Source organism: Vicia villosa, linkage group LG5 (assembly GCF_029867415.1).
Source record: "Vicia villosa cultivar HV-30 ecotype Madison, WI linkage group LG5, Vvil1.0, whole genome shotgun sequence".
NCBI classification, from domain to species: Eukaryota; Viridiplantae; Streptophyta; class Magnoliopsida; order Fabales; family Fabaceae; genus Vicia; species Vicia villosa.
In genome coordinates this window covers 137175683-137195278 of record NC_081184.1, presented here as the reverse complement: position 1 = coordinate 137195278, position 19596 = coordinate 137175683, and the positions used below count along the sequence as shown (strand labels likewise).

Here is a 19596-nt window from a genome sequence, read left to right as displayed (position 1 = left end):
CAACATGAACGTATCTATTATTTCCAAAGACATTATTAAGGTGTTCTTGTCGTTAATAAACTTGATCTCTAGTTAAAGGTTTAGGAGCACGTCCGTACTTTTGCTCTTCATTAAAATCCTTCCGCAATCTCAATAAGGATGATTGGGTTTTAGAAATTTCAGATGTCCAAGGCAAACGGTCTTTTTTCCAAACTCAAGTTGGTTAAAACATGTATAAGATTCACATATAGGACACACTTTATGTCCTTTGACACTGTATCCAGCCAAATTTCTATATGCAGGAAAGTCGTTGATTGTGAAAAATAACATTGCATACTTCTTAAACTTTTCACCAGAATATGCATCATCAACGTCAACACATTTATCTCACAAAAGTTTTAAATCATCAATTAATGGACTTAGGTAAACATCTATGTCGTTTTTAGGTTGTCTTGGTTCGAAAATCATCATACTTAATATCATATACTTGCGCTCCATACTCAACCAAAGAGATAGGTTGTAAATCGTGAGAAGAACAGGCCACGAAGAATGGTTAGTACTCATATTACCAAATGAGTTCATTCCATCCGTGGTAAGCCCAAGCCTACAATTACTCAATTAATCATTGTCTTTGAACAATTTGTGAGATTTCTGAATTGACTAGTTGTAAACGTGATTGACTTCCAATACAAACATAAAATCTCTATTTTCGCATTAAGACTTCCACACATTTTAAAAAACCTATCATATTCTATTTTTAGAAAATTGATCAAATTTTTAATTAGGGTTTATCCATCCCCTTTAGACCATTTCTCTACTCCATATTCTTACCCAATATTTTTCTCCCTATCTTGTTGCTCCTTCTTGGTCTTTAGATTCCATCAACTTTATAGCATTCACTGAATCGTTAACATCATATATTCCATTGATCCCAAACTCAGAAGATTTATTCCAAATATTGGTTGTTATGTTCTCCTTCTTGAAAGCCCAAAAATATTTATTATTGCATTACATTACGTCATAATTTGTTGTATATTCACAACACAACAAAGACCCTCTAAAAAATTGTGCCTCCATTGGGATAGAAAGTGATGAGGTAGAAGTGGTTGAAAAAGATGCTCTGAATTTTTATTTATGGGTATTAAACCTGAGAAATATGATTGTTGAATCTCCCCAGAATCCCTAAATTCCCAAATTTTATGCATGCTATTGTATGCGGTCAGATGTGAATTCTGTGATTCAAAAATCCATTCAAGTTATGTGGTCCCTTTTTACTTGTGGGATAATGCCCACCATTCTTCCTACTTGGACTTATTTGACCGGATCCCACCTCATTGCCTCCACAGTCCTTGCCTAATGACCTTGGGTTTGGTCCACTACACGGAGCCCCTTGAACACAAAACTCTCGTGACTTAGCAACAGTTGATGGTGGACCCCTTAGATTTTTGAGTGATCAACACTGCATACGTTAGATATCTCCCCCACTCCACTTGGATGGCTATGTTCAGGGCATTTTTTTGATACTTTCCTCATTCTCCTTAAATGTAACGTCCAAGACTTGTAAATCCCACACCTTCCTTTGCCTCTCATGGGATGACTTTTTTATTGGACTTTTGCCAACTTTTGAGACAGTTTTTGGGACATAGGCCCATCTCCTTCTATGTATTTCACCATATACTTTTCCTAATTCTCTTCATAAGCCATATCATAATTAATGTTTGTATTGTAGACTCCCCTAGGTTTGCACCCCCATGGTCTATGCTATCACCACATGAACCTCTTTCATTGGAGATTTCATCATACTCCTTCATCTCTGATTCCACCTTCGTTGTTTTTGGAATGATAATCCTCATAGGATCATGTGAGTCTTCTAATATTTTGATACATAATACATCACCATTAATCTGCATGTTAAAAGCTTCGTTTAACATCATGCACGAATTTGTTCTGACCACCATTCGAGCCACGTCCATCTGCATTTACTTTTTGTGTTATCATCATAACAGATATATTTAACTGATGTTGAGATAAACTCAAAGAAGTACGCCCTTCATGCATGGCATGGTATGCCATCGCACCTGGGCCACTTTACTCTCTTGTAGTCAGCAACTGAAGACCTTCATTCTCTAACTTCTGATAACCATTATCTGAGCCAGTATCTACCTTATGTGGCTATCATTTTCATATCCCTATCTTCATTTTCCTCGAACAAGAAAAAGTTTGCTCCTAGAGACTTCACTGTGATTGATAATAATCTATCCATATGAAAATCCTCTTGAATATTACAGGTTATTCTTGGATCTTCCACCCTTCCTATGTAAGCTTTTATGAACCTTCCCAACTCCTCTACCACCATGTTGAACGACAAGTGTGCAAACTAGATATTTTTTCCCTTGTTGTTTCCTGGTTTTATTTGGTTTCAATTGTTTATCACCACCTGAGCATCAGATTGATGCCCTAATTTTCCCCATACTTTTCCTGCTCCCCTTCTATTTCTTGTTGGCGTTTCATATTCTAATCCTCTATATTTTTCTTGGTATAATCATTTTTCTTTTGTTGTTAATAGTTTTATGATCAAAGCCTTGATTTCTAGGTGTGTGATGGCTTCTTGGTTCTTTCTAATGACATGCAATACTGCCTCTCCTTTGAAACCTAGGGACATTGGCATGAATTTTTTGGTTGCCTATGAAAATATTGTGTAGTTTTGTTGCAACGAATTCCTCATCCATCACATTAAGAAACCTATAAAACCATACCTTTTTCCCCATGTATCCCATTTTGCAAGAACAACCACTTCATCGATATCTCCAAACTCCAATAATATCTTTTACATCTCCTTATCTCGGTAGTTGTCTGGAAATTCTGTGAATAAGAATGTGGTCCCTTTCAATTATTGTATATCTCCTTAGCTCGGTAGTTGTCTGGAAATTCTGTGAATAAGAATGTGGTCCAATAATATCTTGTACATCTCCTCTAATGGTTATACATTCCTTTAATTCAACTATGATGTCAACTTCTAATAGAAATTTAGCAAACGAAACTCTTAGCTTCCTAGTCGTACATTCATCAGTCATCAATGATTTCCCTATTGCACTAGCAACCTTGCCAGTGACTTTCCCCCCAATATGCTAGGGGAAGTTGAGGAAATAATACCCAAATTGACATGGTTCTTATTATATCATCTTCCGTAGTGAAATCCAGAGTCCATTCATGAATGAACACAGTTTGCAATGAATGATGTATGCCCCCTTCAACACAACATCCTTATCCGCTTTGGATATGAATCTTATGATAAAATACCCTTCCTCATTGTAGTATAAGTTTGGAAGCGAAACAAAAATCTAGAGTTGATCATAAACGTTTTGACAACATTCATATATAGGTTTTCGCCTATAACATACATCACCAAAGCATTCTTCCAGAATTTTAATTCCGATTCAACATCACTAGCATTTATAGTTACTTCAATTTCACAATTAACAACCATATGAGGTGTGTATTCTATTTACTTTCTAAGAGATGGTAATCGGTTACCTTTGATAATGTTTACTCATGGTTGTTTTGTTGGATCTTCAATTGTTTTTCTTTCGTTACATCAATCGATTCTTCAATTGTCTCCTTTTCAATCAGACCTAATTTCTTTTTAGGGTTACTCAATATTGTTTTCGGCATTAATGTTTCTTTCAATGTTTCCTTGATTGTGCTTGTTCCTTGTGTGTGAGTCTTTGATGATGATAAGAACACTTGTACCATTGTCGAAAGTGTTGTAACTGCCAATTTACGCAGCTAACCACGGTCGCGATCTATCTTGCTCCCAAATTGTTGAAGGAGTTTCGCCCCACCCAATTATAATAGTTTTGATTTGGTGGAACTTATGAATTAAATTATTCATTTTTAAAGATGGAAATGTATCTAATTGTAATATTTAACATTGAATTGAAACAACTATTGTTTAAAAAAAAACATTGACTTGAAATACATAGTTTTTTAGGAATTTTTAACACATGACTATAAAGGTATACATTTATCTATATATATCTACATACATTTCTGTTTTTTTTTTATTTTAATTAGTAAAATCATTTATAATTTTTTTGAATAAAAGTTCTTTGATAATTAAGTGATATTATTAATTTTACCATCGTTATTGAAACAAATCATAATCAGTAGACTCTTACAATTGAAATTGTTCTTTTAATAAAAAATAACTTAAATATTAAGAATCAATAAAATAAGTTTTTTTTTACAAAAATCAATAAAATAAGTTATAATAAGTTATTCATTTAAAAAAAATTATGACTTAGATATTAAGAAATTGTATTCAAAACAATTTCTTGTATATTGAATAGTCATATCATTTTAATGTAAAATTAAAATTTGTTATTAAATGTTTTTAAAGATGTTCAAGAATTCAAAATTACTTTTTGTTTAGTAATAGTATAAATATAGACTTTTATTATATTTTTTGACCATTTTACACAAAAAAAGGCAAAAGTAATATGCATATCACACTTTCACCATAAACTAGTCATTGACCAATAAATTTTTTATTTTACCAAATATAAATCAAACTATATATATTCTTTATAAATATATTCAACACATAAAAAAGAAAATATAGAAAAGTATATTTATCTATAGAATATATATCCTAAATTTCCATGCATTAAATAAAAATGACCCAAATTTATTTCATTTCTTTACAAAACATTTAAACAAAAATATTTTTTGACTAAACTAAAGATATTAGATTAATGGTGTGTTTGGTTTGGCGTTTGAGCACCCAACGCACGTTTACTATCTCTCCCACCGTAATTTCTAGAAGCTACAAAACTAAACTTCTGCGGTAATGTGGAATTTCACCACACTTTTCCTTTCTTTGTCGTAATTTCTAGAAGCTACAAAACTAAATTTCTGCGATAACATTAAACTTCGCCGCGTTTTTTCTTTGCCGCTAAACAAAATACATCATATGATAATTGTTTTTTTTTTTTTTTAAAGTAAAATAATTTCATACTACATTTTTAGTCATGAGATAAACTTTATACAAAAATAAAATAAAATAAATTCAATACATGAATAATTCCAAATAAGAATATAGAATAATATATTTTTCTAAAATTAAAATATAAAAATTAAAGAAAAATGACATATGTGAGTGAGTGGTTCCTCTCCCCTAAAAACAGAGTACTCTGTCTCTAGATCATAAATATAAACTCACTTCTTATATAAAGCGCGTAGATAGAGAAATTGTTTTCATTTTCAATTTCAAGTCTCAAAGGAGACCCTACTAATACATTTCTTACCGAACCAAATAAAAGTCACAAAGAGTGTTCTTTCATTCTTCCATCACTCTCTCTTTCTCTCTCTTGTTTCTCTCTCATCAGTCAACATAACCATGGATTCCAACAACAACCTCAAATCTCCAAGAAACGGTTCTTCTCTTCCTTCACCACGCTATAGCCAGAGCTCTAGCAGCAGCAGCAACAACAGTAACATCATCAACAATGGAACAGTTTTGAATCTTCCAAAACCTGTCACCAGATCCGAACCGGGTAACCCATACCCGACAACATTCGTTCAAGCTGACCCATCTTCGTTCAAACAAGTTGTTCAAATGTTAACCGGATCCGCTGAAACCGCAAAACAAACCTCTTCAAATTCCACCACCACCACCACCAACAACAACAACAACGTAAGAAACCATATTCCACCTATCAAAACCATACCCAAAAAACCAAACCAATCCGGTTTCAAACTCTACGAACGAAGAAACTCTCTCAAGAATCTCAAACTCAACCCTCTTCTACCTGTTTTCTCTTCAAACCCTTCTGGTTTCTCTCCTCGTAACGCTGATGTTCTGTCACCAAGTATCCTCGATTTCCCCGCACTTGTTCTCAGTCCTGTCACCCCTCTGATACCCGACCCGTTTAACAGAAACAACGTCCCCGGTGGTGGTGGAAGCGGTTACCGATGCGGGAATGGGAGTCAGAGTCCAAGTCCGAGTCCGAGTTCGAAACCAGTTTTGAACACTGAAGCTGAAGAAAAAGCTATCAGAGAGAAAGGGTTTTTCTTGCACCCTTCACCGGGAAACACTCCAAGAGACTCTGAACTTCGTTTGCTTCCTCTCTTTCCAACTACTTCTCCAAGAGCTTCGGGTCCTTCTTCTTCTTCTACTTCCAGTACTTGAATTTTATTTTAATTTTTAATTTTTTGTTTTTTAGATTTTGTTTTAGATTTTTATTTTTATATTTATATTAATGGCATTGATGAGGTTGAAAGAGATCATTTTGGTGTAATGGACAGAATCGAAAATCTTGCTTCAATTGTATGTAGAATTGTGCTTCTTTCCCTTTTCAATTTTTGTTTTTGTTTTTGTTTTGTTTTCTGGTTTTTTCTGTGTTGGTTCGCGGAACGTGAATTAAGAGAGATAAAGATAAAAAGAGAAAATTTGACTCTATTTATTTTTTTTGACTAAAAATATTTGACTATCTTTAATCTTTCTCGAAATAGAGCATTATTAAATGTTGAGATGGAAGGATGACCAAGTTCAATTTGAAAATGTGAGTTTTAATTAACGCTCTCCTTAATTTAATTAAATTCATGGTTTTTTTTTCTCGAATAGTCTAATGGTCCAAGTTTCACCAATTTCTAAGGAGAGAAAGTTTTTAACGATGATTATATTGATAATCCAAATTTGTTTAAAGTTTAAACTTTTTTAATTAGAATTATAGGATAATTATGATAATGAAGAGAAAAATATTTTATTTTTAATTAATAAAAAAACTGTGATTGATTATTTATAAAATCAAATGTTATGTTTTTGTTTATCTAAAGTTTTTTATTTAATATATATATATATATATATATATATATATATATATATATATATATATATATATATATATATATATATATATATATATATATATATATTTTGAATGTTTAATCGGAATACTACATATATTTAGGGAGTATTTGAATTGACGATGAATATAATTGATTCTAGTGGAATTTAATTTGGTAGAATCAAGCTAGGCATAATTGATTTGTGTTAGGATAAATTTATGGAAAAGTGAGTTGAATAATAAATTTCACTGTAAAAAACAGTAAGCCAGAAAAATTACAAATTCTAATTTCAAGTAGAATTAATTCTAAATATATAATCATTTTATTAAGGGTGACAAACATGTTCGACTCTAACTAATCGTTAGTTGATTCAGTGGTGGTTGGTGTTAGATTTGATAAAGAATACCACGATTCAATTCGGCAATTGCGATCAGAAGAGATGAAACTACTCGATATCATCTAGGTAGTCCAATGAAACAGTTACTGGTTGTGAAAAGAAATATGCCCACCTTTTCAAATATTATTGTGTTATCCGTATTTTCTTATGGGGGTAGGCTAAAATGTTAAACTCACCTTACACCTTCTAATATAACCGTTTTGTACTGCCTCATATTTTTTGAATTTTTACGAGGGTAAATATTATCAAAAAATTTATAATTTTTAGATTTTGAAATATTTAATGTTTTTTTGATTCATCTCGCCCTTGTGTTTTTTGCAAATTAAAGTTGAAGGCTTATACTCTCAGTTATATATATGTTTTATCCAATCTATTTTTTACGAATTTTTGCCACACAAAATTAAACATAACGGACATGGCCCTTTACTACTCATAATTCTACCTTCTGCTTCGTAAAAATAAGTGTTTGGTTTGCATACTTTTTCACTTTTTAAATAATTGTTTTTTTATAATAATGTGATATTTATTATTTTTTACTATCATATTTTTTTAATTAATTTTCTCCTCATTCAACTATTTTACTAATTATAATTAATAAAAAAATTATAAATAATATATATCTTAATTTTATTATTATTAATTGCAATATATAATTAATTTCTTAAAAACTGCACATTCCTTATGACATTATCTATAAGACAAATAAAAAATCTCCATTTATAAGATCCATACATTTTAAGTTATTAAAATTTTATGAAATATTTAAATTGATACTTAGTTCTAATATAAATTTATAGTACTGATAAAAAAATTATTTTATATATATATATATATATATATATATATATATATATATATATTTAAAAATTTGTAAAAAGAATTATATTGTTGAACTAACAACATTTTCCAAATAATATTATAATTTGAAATAAATCGGGTACTCAACAATTATACTATTGACTTGTTTTTTACTAAGAGTAAAATAATATGTGTGTTATTGTATTATGAATAGTACACGAGGAGTATATAAAAATAAATTAAATAAGATAGAATATAAATATATGTGTTTTCAATAAATTCAACATTTTTTTATGTAATATAATATAGTAATTCGTGCAGAGTCGTCGAGAATATTCAAACAATTTACATCGTTTTCCTACTTTGTCAAATTCATTCATTGAAGGCTTATTTGAATTTAGTTGCTTCAACTAGAAACCATTGCTAATTACTCCTATTAATAGCAATAAGAATAATGAAAGATTTAGAAACTTTTGTACATGAGAGAAAGAAAAAGTAGATTGGTTGAGTTAACTTCAATGGAAAAAGAAAAGAATAGTTGTGAGCATCTAGCTGTCAAAGAAAGAGTAGAAGAATGGGGAAAGGAATCTTGACCCTTTTTGTTGTCTTTCCGAATGAAGGGAAGGTGCCAACATGAGATGCAGTGAAGTTCAGGCATTGTGTAGAAAACATCCACTAATTTTCATATTCATCAATATCATACTTCTCTTCCCAAAGCATCAAAATATATTTTATATTCATGATAAGGTAGTTATACATTTTGATTCTCTACCTAGCAATGTGAAAAATTATATAAAAATAATTTAATTAATCCTATTGTGTTTTAGGACTAATATTAAATTGATTATAAATAATTAAAAATGAATGACTAAGTTTTCTATCATCTATGAACAAATATGATGTTGGACTTTTAAAAGAGAAAATTTCCACTTGTCTTAAATTAAAAAAAAAATTATATTATTAAAATTGTAAAAAAGTTTTTTAAATTCATTTTTTATAAATTGAGAGATTAATTTTGAAGTAAAAAACATACATATTTTATATATATATATATATATATATATATATATATATATATATATATATATATATATATATATATATATATATATATATTATTCAAAATAAAAAATATAGTTAAAATTATAAAAAATTTAAAAATGATATATTTCAAAATTAATTTTTATGAGATTTATTAAAAATAACTTCAAATTTAAATAATTTTTCAAAATTTTAATATCTTAAAAAATTTAGTAAAAAAATGAAATACTTAAAATAACATATTAAAAAAATTATTTAAATTAATATTCAATTCAAAGCTTTCTCTAAAAAAATTTATAATTTGATTTAAACAAAAATATATAACACTTTAAAAATTATTTTAAAAAAAATTGATATAAACAGACCATAATATCTCAACGTTTATTTTAGTGGAGATTCTCTTTCTTATGGTTCATGTCTTCATGTTGGACTTGTTAAGATCTGTTGTAATTTATTCACTAAATATGTTATATATCCTATGAGGATGTCATTTTTATGTGAGAATATTAGAATGAATCTCCACCATTAGATTTTAAAATTTAACGATTTAGATTCATTCAATGTTCTCAAATAAAAATGACATTCTCATATGATACGTTCTCATATAAAGTTATACGATCTATTTTTTCTTTTCTTTATTACATAGCTGAAATATTTAGTTTTGAGCTTTATATAAATTTTTGGAATATTTTTCTTTTACATACATTGTTATTTATTAATTGTTGGCATGAGTTTTATGATCATAACCCAAAAATTCTGTAGTAATGTGAAATTTGTGATTGTATATATGTCTTTTAGGCATGAATTTTGTTTTATGAGACATGAATTTTTTAAGATATTATTTTGAAAACTTTTGATGTATTGATTAATATTCTAGTGGGATTCAAGTCCTCGCCATTGCGACTACGAGGTATAGTCTATTTTGGTGAGAGAATCTTCAAGATTTTGTCCTTTAGAAAAGACAAAGATGTCTCGTTAAGTTGAAGTATATGAGTGTTGTATATTAACTACTTTTAGTCTCGATTCTCAAGCAATGTGAGATTATTTTTGTTAGTTTAGAACCCCATATATAGTCCAGACTAAGTAACACAGTGCGAATTTTAATTTCTCACAGAGTTGATCGACAAACAAGGATGCAGAGCTTGCTACGGTGGTTATGTGCTTCTGATATAGTGGATGAGGGGCTGGCCTACAAGGTTTAGACTCAAACGCTCAAGCCAATAAGAGAGTGAAAAATGTTCTGTTAATGAGAATGAATTTGAATACTTGAGAAATGACGCCCTTTCTCTCTTAAATAGAAAAAATTAGTTGGAAACTGAAAGCATGAAGGGCGATATGGATTGTGGTCATGAGTTAGATTGATCTAGATGGCCAATAGAGTTTTAGTATGCGGAATCGCCTCTTAAGGCAAGTAAAGAGAACCTAGCTAATATTCATTTTATTCCTTTTTTTTTACTATTGGCCTTTTATCTTTAGGCCTTATGGGTGGCCCAAAATAGTTGTCATCAAAGCCATTGTTTCTGCTTTGCAAGACAAAGGTTTACAATATGTGTTCTTACTCGGCCGCAGGATCCGGGGATGTGAAAGCCTTTGATGGAATGACACTGTCCTTGGGATCATGTGCTTTAAATACCTTTCTTATAATTGATAAAGTTTCGTTGGGAACGACTGACACGAGCCCCTATGCTAGTTGGTGATTATGTTTGTTCTACCTTAGACCACTTTAGTTGATCATATAACCCTTTAGTTGATCATACAACCCATAGTAGATGAGTATCTTATAAGAGGCTTCTAAAGCATTATTTTAACCTTTTTTTTTTTCCATTAGAGACTTGTAAAAGAGTTATTTTTTATTCTGTTGCCATTTTTTCTTTGCGAGCTTTCCTGCTCCAACATTTGATCAAGCTCATGCAACCATTTCTGTTGGTACTTGATATTCGTGTTTGATTGATAGATCTTCTCTTAGATAAAGTTTAAATACTTTTTTTTCTTCTGCTCTCCTTTCGAGGATTTTCAAATAATGAACCATTAATCTCTTTGTTCTTTTCTTGAGATATTTTCTATGTTGTTGGCATCTAAACTTACTTGCTTGCCATATCTTGTCTATATTTGACTTTCTTCATAGAATTTTTTTATAATGGAGGTTATATTAACTTTGACTAGGAAGACAAGTAGGAACATCTCGGGCGACTGGGTGGACCGAGAAATATTGAGGATCGTTTTTGCTTTTGCTTATGCGGGTGTCCTAGACCAGGTACTATGCTAAATTTAAGTGAAATAGAGTAAAGAAAAATATTTTAGAGAGAGTGACGAGTGAGGTATGAAAGCTCACGTCTATGGATATGAAAATATGAGGGAAGAGACCTCTGTTTATAGGCGATTGGATGTAGGGGTGTTTGCGGTGTGGTTTGGTTCGGTTTTGAGCATAAAAGTCATCCTAACCGCGAGATAAAAATGCACGCGGTTCGGTTTGGTTCGATTAATTTTTAAAAAGTCATCCAAATCAAACCAAACCAAACCAATGCGGTTAGGATCGGTTCGGTGGGCTGCGGTTTACACCATAAAATAAAAATGTACTGAAATAAATAAAAAAAGGAAAATAATTCATTCTTCCATACATATATGGCATATATTACAGTACCATTAAAAAGAAGTTTTTCATACTAATTACACCAAAATAATTTATTCCTCCATACATATATTTTACACCAAAATTACTACCATATAAGTGTATCATGTATTTTACAGTACTATTTTACATATACTACATACTAAATTACTAATATAACTTCAGTTATTCATACTACATACTATATATACAGTTTTTCATACTAATAAACTACATACTTCATATACAAGTATCAGATAACTTCAGTTCTAAATATTAATACAACATTACAACTTCAGGACTAAATATTATCAGTACTACATATACACCAAATGCTTCTCTAGAATGAGTGAGAGAGAAATCAGAGAATGAAGTTGAAATGTTGAATAGGAAGGAAGAATGAAGCAATAGTGAGTCACGTGACGTGAGTGTACAGCATTGTAATTGGATTGGAAATATAATAAATTAACTATAAAAATTCAAAAGTTTAGTTAATATGCGGTTCGGTTCGGTTTGGTTCGGTTTGGTGAAATGAAAAACCGCAAACCGAACCGAACCATGCGGTTCAGCCCAAAAATCATCCAAAACCATCCAAACCAAACACGATTTTTGCGGTTTTCGGTTTGGATTGGTTCGGTTTGCGGTTTTCCTTTTGGATTAGTTCGGATACGATCACCCCTAATTGGATGACATTAAAAAGAAATATTTTTTTAAGGTCGAAATTGATGAGCCAATCGATTGGTTGGCCTAAAAATAGCTGATTAGAAAGTTTTAAAAGTCTATATATATATATATATATATATATATATATATATATATATATATATTACCATTCATTAAGATATTGCCCAGGACCGACCCAAACAGTTTGGTGGCCCTGTGCCAATTTAGATTTCTAATAAATAGAAGTAATATTTTTTTTAAAAAATAATCTATCTTATAAATAAAGATGTATGATTAAAAATATAAATATATTTTGAATTTTATATTTGATGTATTTATCAATGTTTATGTTTGATATTATGATGTAGCTTGCTCTTAATTTTATGTAATAGATAATTTATGTAATATTTATTCACCACAAGTTTTTTTTATGTCAAATTGTATTTCAAATATTTATTGCTCTAAACAATTTAACTTAAGCAAAAATGAAAAGTAGTTTACATTTTCTACATATTAACTACAACACCAAAATTAAAATTGGTAAGAAAGACAATAATTTTGTTATCCAAATTTTGTTGATATAAGTTGATAGATTTGAAAATACACATTTCACATGAATAAAATTTAATCTATTTTTTTTAAAATGCTACTTAGTTAAGTTTAGTTTAATAAAATTTAAATGTTAAACCCCTATACATTGTCAAGTAAATGTTAAACCCCTAAATTTTACTTGGAGATGGGGCTTCAGTCATATTCCATTTAGTTTCCATCATCAAAGGATCAAACTTATCAAACCCTATTTGATTTGCTTGCATCATTAATCACTTTATGCTTGACTTTATCATCAAATACTAGTTGCAATCATCAAAAACATGTTCATCTTCAAGAGAACTTCCATGATCAATAACATCTAAAACATGGTTCCACACTCTTTTCCTTTATGATGATGACATCAAATCTCTCAGGGAGGCATCAAATCTCTTAGGGAGGTGGTAAATAAAATAACAGATATATATTTGGAGCAGTTAAACTCTTCCTCACTTACGTAGAGAGTATGTTCTATCCCCTGAGAGTATACTTCCCCCTTTGTATAAATCAAAAAGACGGGTAAAAATGCACTACAATAATCTAAATATGCAAACATATTGGAAAATAAACATTTAGGAAAAACAATATTTTATTTGATTCAAAGAAAATTACAAAACAAAGGGAAATTGCAAGAATTATAAAAGTAAGCAAAAAAGGCAAATAGAAAACAATTAGTTCATCTCATCATCATCCTCACTTGATACTATTGGGGATATGAGGTTTTTTTCTCCATTTTCTCAATGAGCTTTTTAATCTTTAAATGCATTATCATTTGATCATCACATATATCATTAAGAGTGTTTGAAGAGGATGGGGAAGATCATTTTTTCTTTGTTATTTTGCCATTTTGAAGGTAGTGGAATAATTTCTCTTCCTTAAATCGTATATCCCATTTTGCTTACAATCCATTTTCTTATCTTTGAGTGCGTAAACTATAGTTCTTCTTCAAAGTCATAACCGGTAAGCAAATAAAATTGTGATCAATTCACCATAGGGTAGATCGGTGTTCTTCTTTTTGCTATCTAACATGTGATGAAGCATACATTCACTCAATTTTTCTCAACTTGTTTTTCAAAAAACCAAACTACAAAAATATCTGATTTTGGGATGATGCTAAAGTTTCTATTCCATGAAAAAAGAATATGATTCATTGTATAGTGAATCATTCTATTGTCTGGGCGTACAAGGCCGACATTGAATAGAGATGTGATTCCAAAATATGGGTCAATTAGAAGGGTGTGAGCATAAATGTCAAAGTTAAATTCATTACCTTCATAGGCTTTTTGATCATAGTCTTGTTGGATGAATGATAGATTGCAAGTTTGTACAAAATCTTCAAGAGATAGAACGATGGAGGTGCCTTTTGACTTCTGAACTAATAACACCATCTTTGTAGGTGAGGCTTGCATAAAACATTAATTCTTACCAAATCAGAGTACTTCTCTTGAGGTTTTTTAAAGAAGAGGTTTCTTATGTTAACAAAGTTGAAGACTTTCATAAAAAGAGCAATCCTTGAAGATTTATTCATCCATGTAGTGAGAGACGTGTAATTCTCTATCAGTATAGTATCGATTGAAATTGTTCTCTTGTTCTTGAACGGAGAAATCTTCGGAAAAATAGAGTAATATTTAGGACTTATAGAATAATGTTTATTTATTAAATTTGGGTATATAGTAGTTTTATTTATATTTTATTTCTCTTGTATTAATTATTTTAATTAAGTCCCTATCTCTAGCTGGTTAATATGAAAAATGAATTCCATTCCATTCATTCTTGGGTGTGAATTGTGAACAGGAAAAAAAAAGTAGGATGTGTATGTATGCACTATGCACGTGCGAGCCGTATAGTAAAGCTTTCTCTTTATTTTGTGTAGGACACCCCAATTTTATTTTGAATCTAAAAAAAAGTTGGAAGTGTAAAAAAAAACAATGATGCAAAGATGGTTCTTCTTTCTCCAGTTCAGTATTTGAAGTACACATTTTGACTTGAAGGAGACCGCAACTGTTGCAAATGGGGACATGAGAAAGTGAATGAAGGGGAGTGGGACTTGTGATGATGAAAGGAAAGAAAAAGTGTTAGGAAGGTAGTGATGAAAATTGAGAAATCATGAAAACATGGTGTTGAGCTTTATTTGGGTTTGTTGTTTTGTTTTGTTTGTTAGTGTTGATTGGAAAAGTGTTTTTTAACCAACAAATGAGCTCAAATCATTACAAAGGAGTTGCAAGTCAATAGATTATAGTTTGAGTCTCAAGCACAAATGAATTGATTAACAATTAAAGATTTCGTTTGAAAATGATAAGACTACTATTAACTAATCTAATCTAAGTTTACATAAACTTTAAAATGACTAAATATTAACAAAGAATTAATGTTAAAAGTTTATTTGAATAAGAAAAGATAAAAATGAGTTACATATTTCATCCTCATTCGTCAAATGCATTTAATCTTACTAGGACATATGGATTTGTTTAAGACTAGTGTTTTTGAAAAGAAAAAAAAAAAACTCTTAGTTGTAAAAGAAAATCCTTCCTAGTTATTAAACAAAATTGGATGCATCACACATGACTATGCTTTTAACAAAACTAATATAATTTTCAAAAAATTCATATACATTTCTCTAAGACAGTTCTTGTTAGCTTTTTGACAATGTATGTTCTTTCTTCTTCGATTTCATTCTTTTTTTAGTGTGTTTTTCTTTTTTATTTATCATGTTATTTATGCGAATATAGTTTGTTATGTTCTATGTGACATATCTTCTAATCTCGCCCAAAGACATCTTTTAAATTTTTTAATAAAGCAATGTTCTATGTGACATATCTTCTAATCTGGCATCATCCTTACCACATAACAATTTAGATAGTTTTTGCATAAACCAACCATGATTGACTGAATATCTTAAAATAAAGTAGTTTAAACTCAAGTATGAGGGAAATTAGTTCCACAAATCTCAGGAAGCAAAATAAAAATTTAAACAATCTCGTCTCAGTGTTACATATCAGAGCAACACTGCGGAACTGAACAAAACTCGAAATATAAATGAAAAAGAAGGCAATATGCATTATTTCTCAACACAACAGCTCAAAACAAAAATTTAAACAATCTCGCCTCAGTGTTACATATTAGAGCAACACTGCGGAACTGAACAAAACTCGAAAAATAAATAAAAAAGAAGGCAATATGCATCATTGGAGTTTCTTACCTTTGGGATCCACCTTTCTCTTCCTTCCTACGACCGCTCTCCTTAGATTTTTCTGCCACTTGCTCTTTTTCCAAAATTTTCACGTTCCGACTAAAAATCTCATTCACTTAACACCCCTCCATTCTCTTAACGCCCCTCCAAAATTTCACGTTCTAACCTAGTTCTCCTTAACACTCCTGCATTCTCTTAACACTCTCACTAACTCTATTTTTTTTCTTCTAAAAATTTAATTATCTATTTATTCTAATAAATTTAATTCTCAAATAATTAATAATTCTAATTATTCAAAAAACTCTCACCGCACCCTAGCTCTTACTCAAAACATCTCTCACTCACTAATTTTTATTTCTATGATATTTCTAATATTAATTTAATATAATTAAATAATAGTTCTAATTAAATTTTAATTCACCAATAATCTATTAAACTTCCCTTCTACACTATGTTTAATACTATAGGTCTCCCCACAATTCACCAACTAAATTAATTAACTTAAAAACACTCCTAAAACTCTATTAAAATTAAATATTAAAAATTATGGTGTTACAACTCTCCCTCACTTAATGAATTTTTGCCTTCCAAAATTACCTAAAGGAAACAACTTAGGATAAGACTCTCTTACCTGGTTCTCTAACCCCCTGCGCCAAGCTACCCTTAAAAGTGAGAGCAACAAAAGAGACATCACTATGAAACACGTACTTCAAATCAATTTATCGGACCCAGAAATCTCCACCCCACTAAAAGTATAGACCTTTCCACCTGATTGAGATTTCTTCAAATTTTGACATTGAGTACGGATATGACATTGCTTTTCACAGTTGAAACATGTCACCATACTACTCTTGCATTTATTAGCATGATGTCCTAGTTTCTCACAATTAAACACTTTATAGTTGTACATTTGAAAGCACGATGACCCATCTGTTAACATTTGAAACACTTAAGAGAAATAGGGGCATCTCCCCCACTTGTTCCTTTCCCACCCGTAGCCTTTTGTTAGGAATTCTATTTTTCCTCATCGATTGGATTCACATAGGGCTTACCACGATCCTGATTCTTATTCTTCTTCTCACTCATGCTCTTGTAGTGAGTAGTTATGGTTCTACTATCCTCATCATAAATTATGCACTTATTTACCAACACTGAGAAACGATAGATTTCCGGATAACTAGTGAACTACTTGATCTCAGGACACAAGTCACTCTCGAACTTCACACACTTAGAACCTTTAGTTTCCGCACCATTATAGTGAGGAAAAAATTGACTAGCTCCTCAAACTTAGCAGCATAGTTAACCACATTCATATTACCCTACTTCATTTGCAAGAACTCGATCTCTTTCTTGCTGTGAACATCTGCTGGGAAGTAATTCTTTAGAAACCCAATATTGAAATCCGCCCAAGTAATCGTAGTACCTACAACTTCCACTCTTTGACGGGTATTCTCCCACCAGTACTAAGCCTTCTCAGAGAACACATGCGTACCGAAAAATACTTTTTGTTCATCAGTGCACGCCATAACTCTGAAAATCTCCTCGATCTCCTATAACCAACTCTGAGCACCCTTAGGATCATACCTTCCCTTGAACGTAGGCGAATTATTCCTCTGGAACTTTCTTAACCCACGAAACTCATCGACCACTCCATGTTGATTCTGTTGAGCTTGCATAGCCACATTCGCTTGCCCCATCACATGAGTCATTGCTTCTAAAGCATCAACAATCACATGGTCATTCCTTCCAGCCATTTATTTCTACACAATCAGTCAAGACATTTTACCTAATTATAAACAGTAAAGCAAACAACAATTGACAAAAACAAGTATCGACGGTGTTCACAGACATGTCGTATACTAGGGCGCAAACTCGTTCGTGACCTAGGTCTAATGTATCGACCTGCTCTGATATCAATTATGTAATACCCTAAAAATCGCACGACTCTTATTTATTTAAAATCATGCAAATAATACATAATTAAACATCAAGGGTGTCACACATTTCTTCAAAACAAACATACTTCAAAAAAAAAAATTAAAAAATACACAACGAAAAATCTCAAAACATGATTAATGGAATATCTCAAAATAAAGTAGTTTAAACCAAACATAATTAGTCCAGCAAATTTCAGGAAACAAATTAAGAATAAGGCAATATGCGCAATTCTTCAACACAGCAGCTCATGCTCGCTACCTGTATCTCGATATTGAAGATTATTGAGCTTTCTTGCCTTTGGAATCTACCTGTCTCTTCCTTCCTACAACTCCAACCACATACTTTTTTATGGTAACAACTAAAATGCATTACACATTACTTCTAATCTAGTTTTTCATGAATGAAAAAAAAACACTTCGATATTGATTGTCATATGGAAAATTCCAGCAAAGACTATTAAGATTGTTGCCTATTACATTAGAAGAACATTTGGCAGACTTTCTAACTAAAAGCTTTGCCAACTGCCAAATTCAACAACTTTATATCCAAACTAGACATGATTGATATATATTATCATCCAACTTGACATATATCATGATCCAAGTTGAGGGAAGCTATTAAAATTTTGTTAATATCGTGGTAATCAAAATCAGACTAGACCGATTGTTAATATATACTCTCTCCGTCTCAAAATAAATATCGTTTAAGGTTGTTACACACAGATTAAAAAAAATAATGTTGAGTCAATAAAGATAACATTTTTATAAAATCATCCTTAATTACTATTGGTTGTTATATATTGACATGACTGGAGAATAGTGTAAATAAGAGATAAAGTTGATAAAAGTTAGTTAATGTTACGTTAAGGTAAGATAAATAGACTAAAAGAGACAAAGAAAATATTACTTTAAAGTTATTCAAGTTGACCAAAATGTAATTAGTAGTACTTTGAGACAAAGTGAGGCCAACCAACATTGTTTGTAAAGTACAAAGTCATTTTAGATTGGATTTATGCTGACTGACGATCACTTTAATAACTAGTAGCCCACTTGATTAGTCTTTATCTGCCGCCAAACCAGAAATATTTTGACTTTTCAGACGCACAACTTGGACAACAATAAGGAAAGAAAGGGACAAAACAAAACTTCATGTGCGATAAATGTGAACATTGAACTCTTTTTTCTTTAATCCGACGGTGAAAAGTGCTAAGGAGGGAGTTGATTTACCTTGCAAAAATAATTAGAAATTATTGTGGTTGGAGTTTTTTCAATATTTTATGCAGTCGCTACTTGTGGCGTACGTCCAATTCAAATTGCACTGTTTTAATTAAAGATTGATATTTTTAAAATTAAATTATTATAACTCTTTTTTTTACCGTTTCTTTATAAACTCTTAATCTTTTTGGAAACCCGCAGCGAAATTTCAAAAACGTCATAATATTTCGGAAGTGAATCTCCGAAGTAAAAAAAGAAAAAAGGTGATTTCAGAAATGTATCTCCGAAATCATTTTTTTATTTAAAAAAAAAATTCAGAGATGCATCTCCG

General features: G+C 30.7%; 1 protein-coding gene across 1 annotated transcript; it reads left to right on the top strand.

Annotated features, from left to right (window-relative positions):
* The first annotated feature begins 5239 nt into the window (after positions 1-5239).
* LOC131607481 (VQ motif-containing protein 4-like) lies at positions 5240-6310 on the top strand. Its single transcript, XM_058879486.1, has one exon. It carries the CDS (start codon positions 5378-5380, stop codon positions 6167-6169), a length of 792 nt encoding a protein of 263 aa, XP_058735469.1. The 5' UTR covers positions 5240-5377; the 3' UTR covers positions 6170-6310.
* The last annotated feature ends 13286 nt before the right edge of the window (positions 6311-19596 follow it).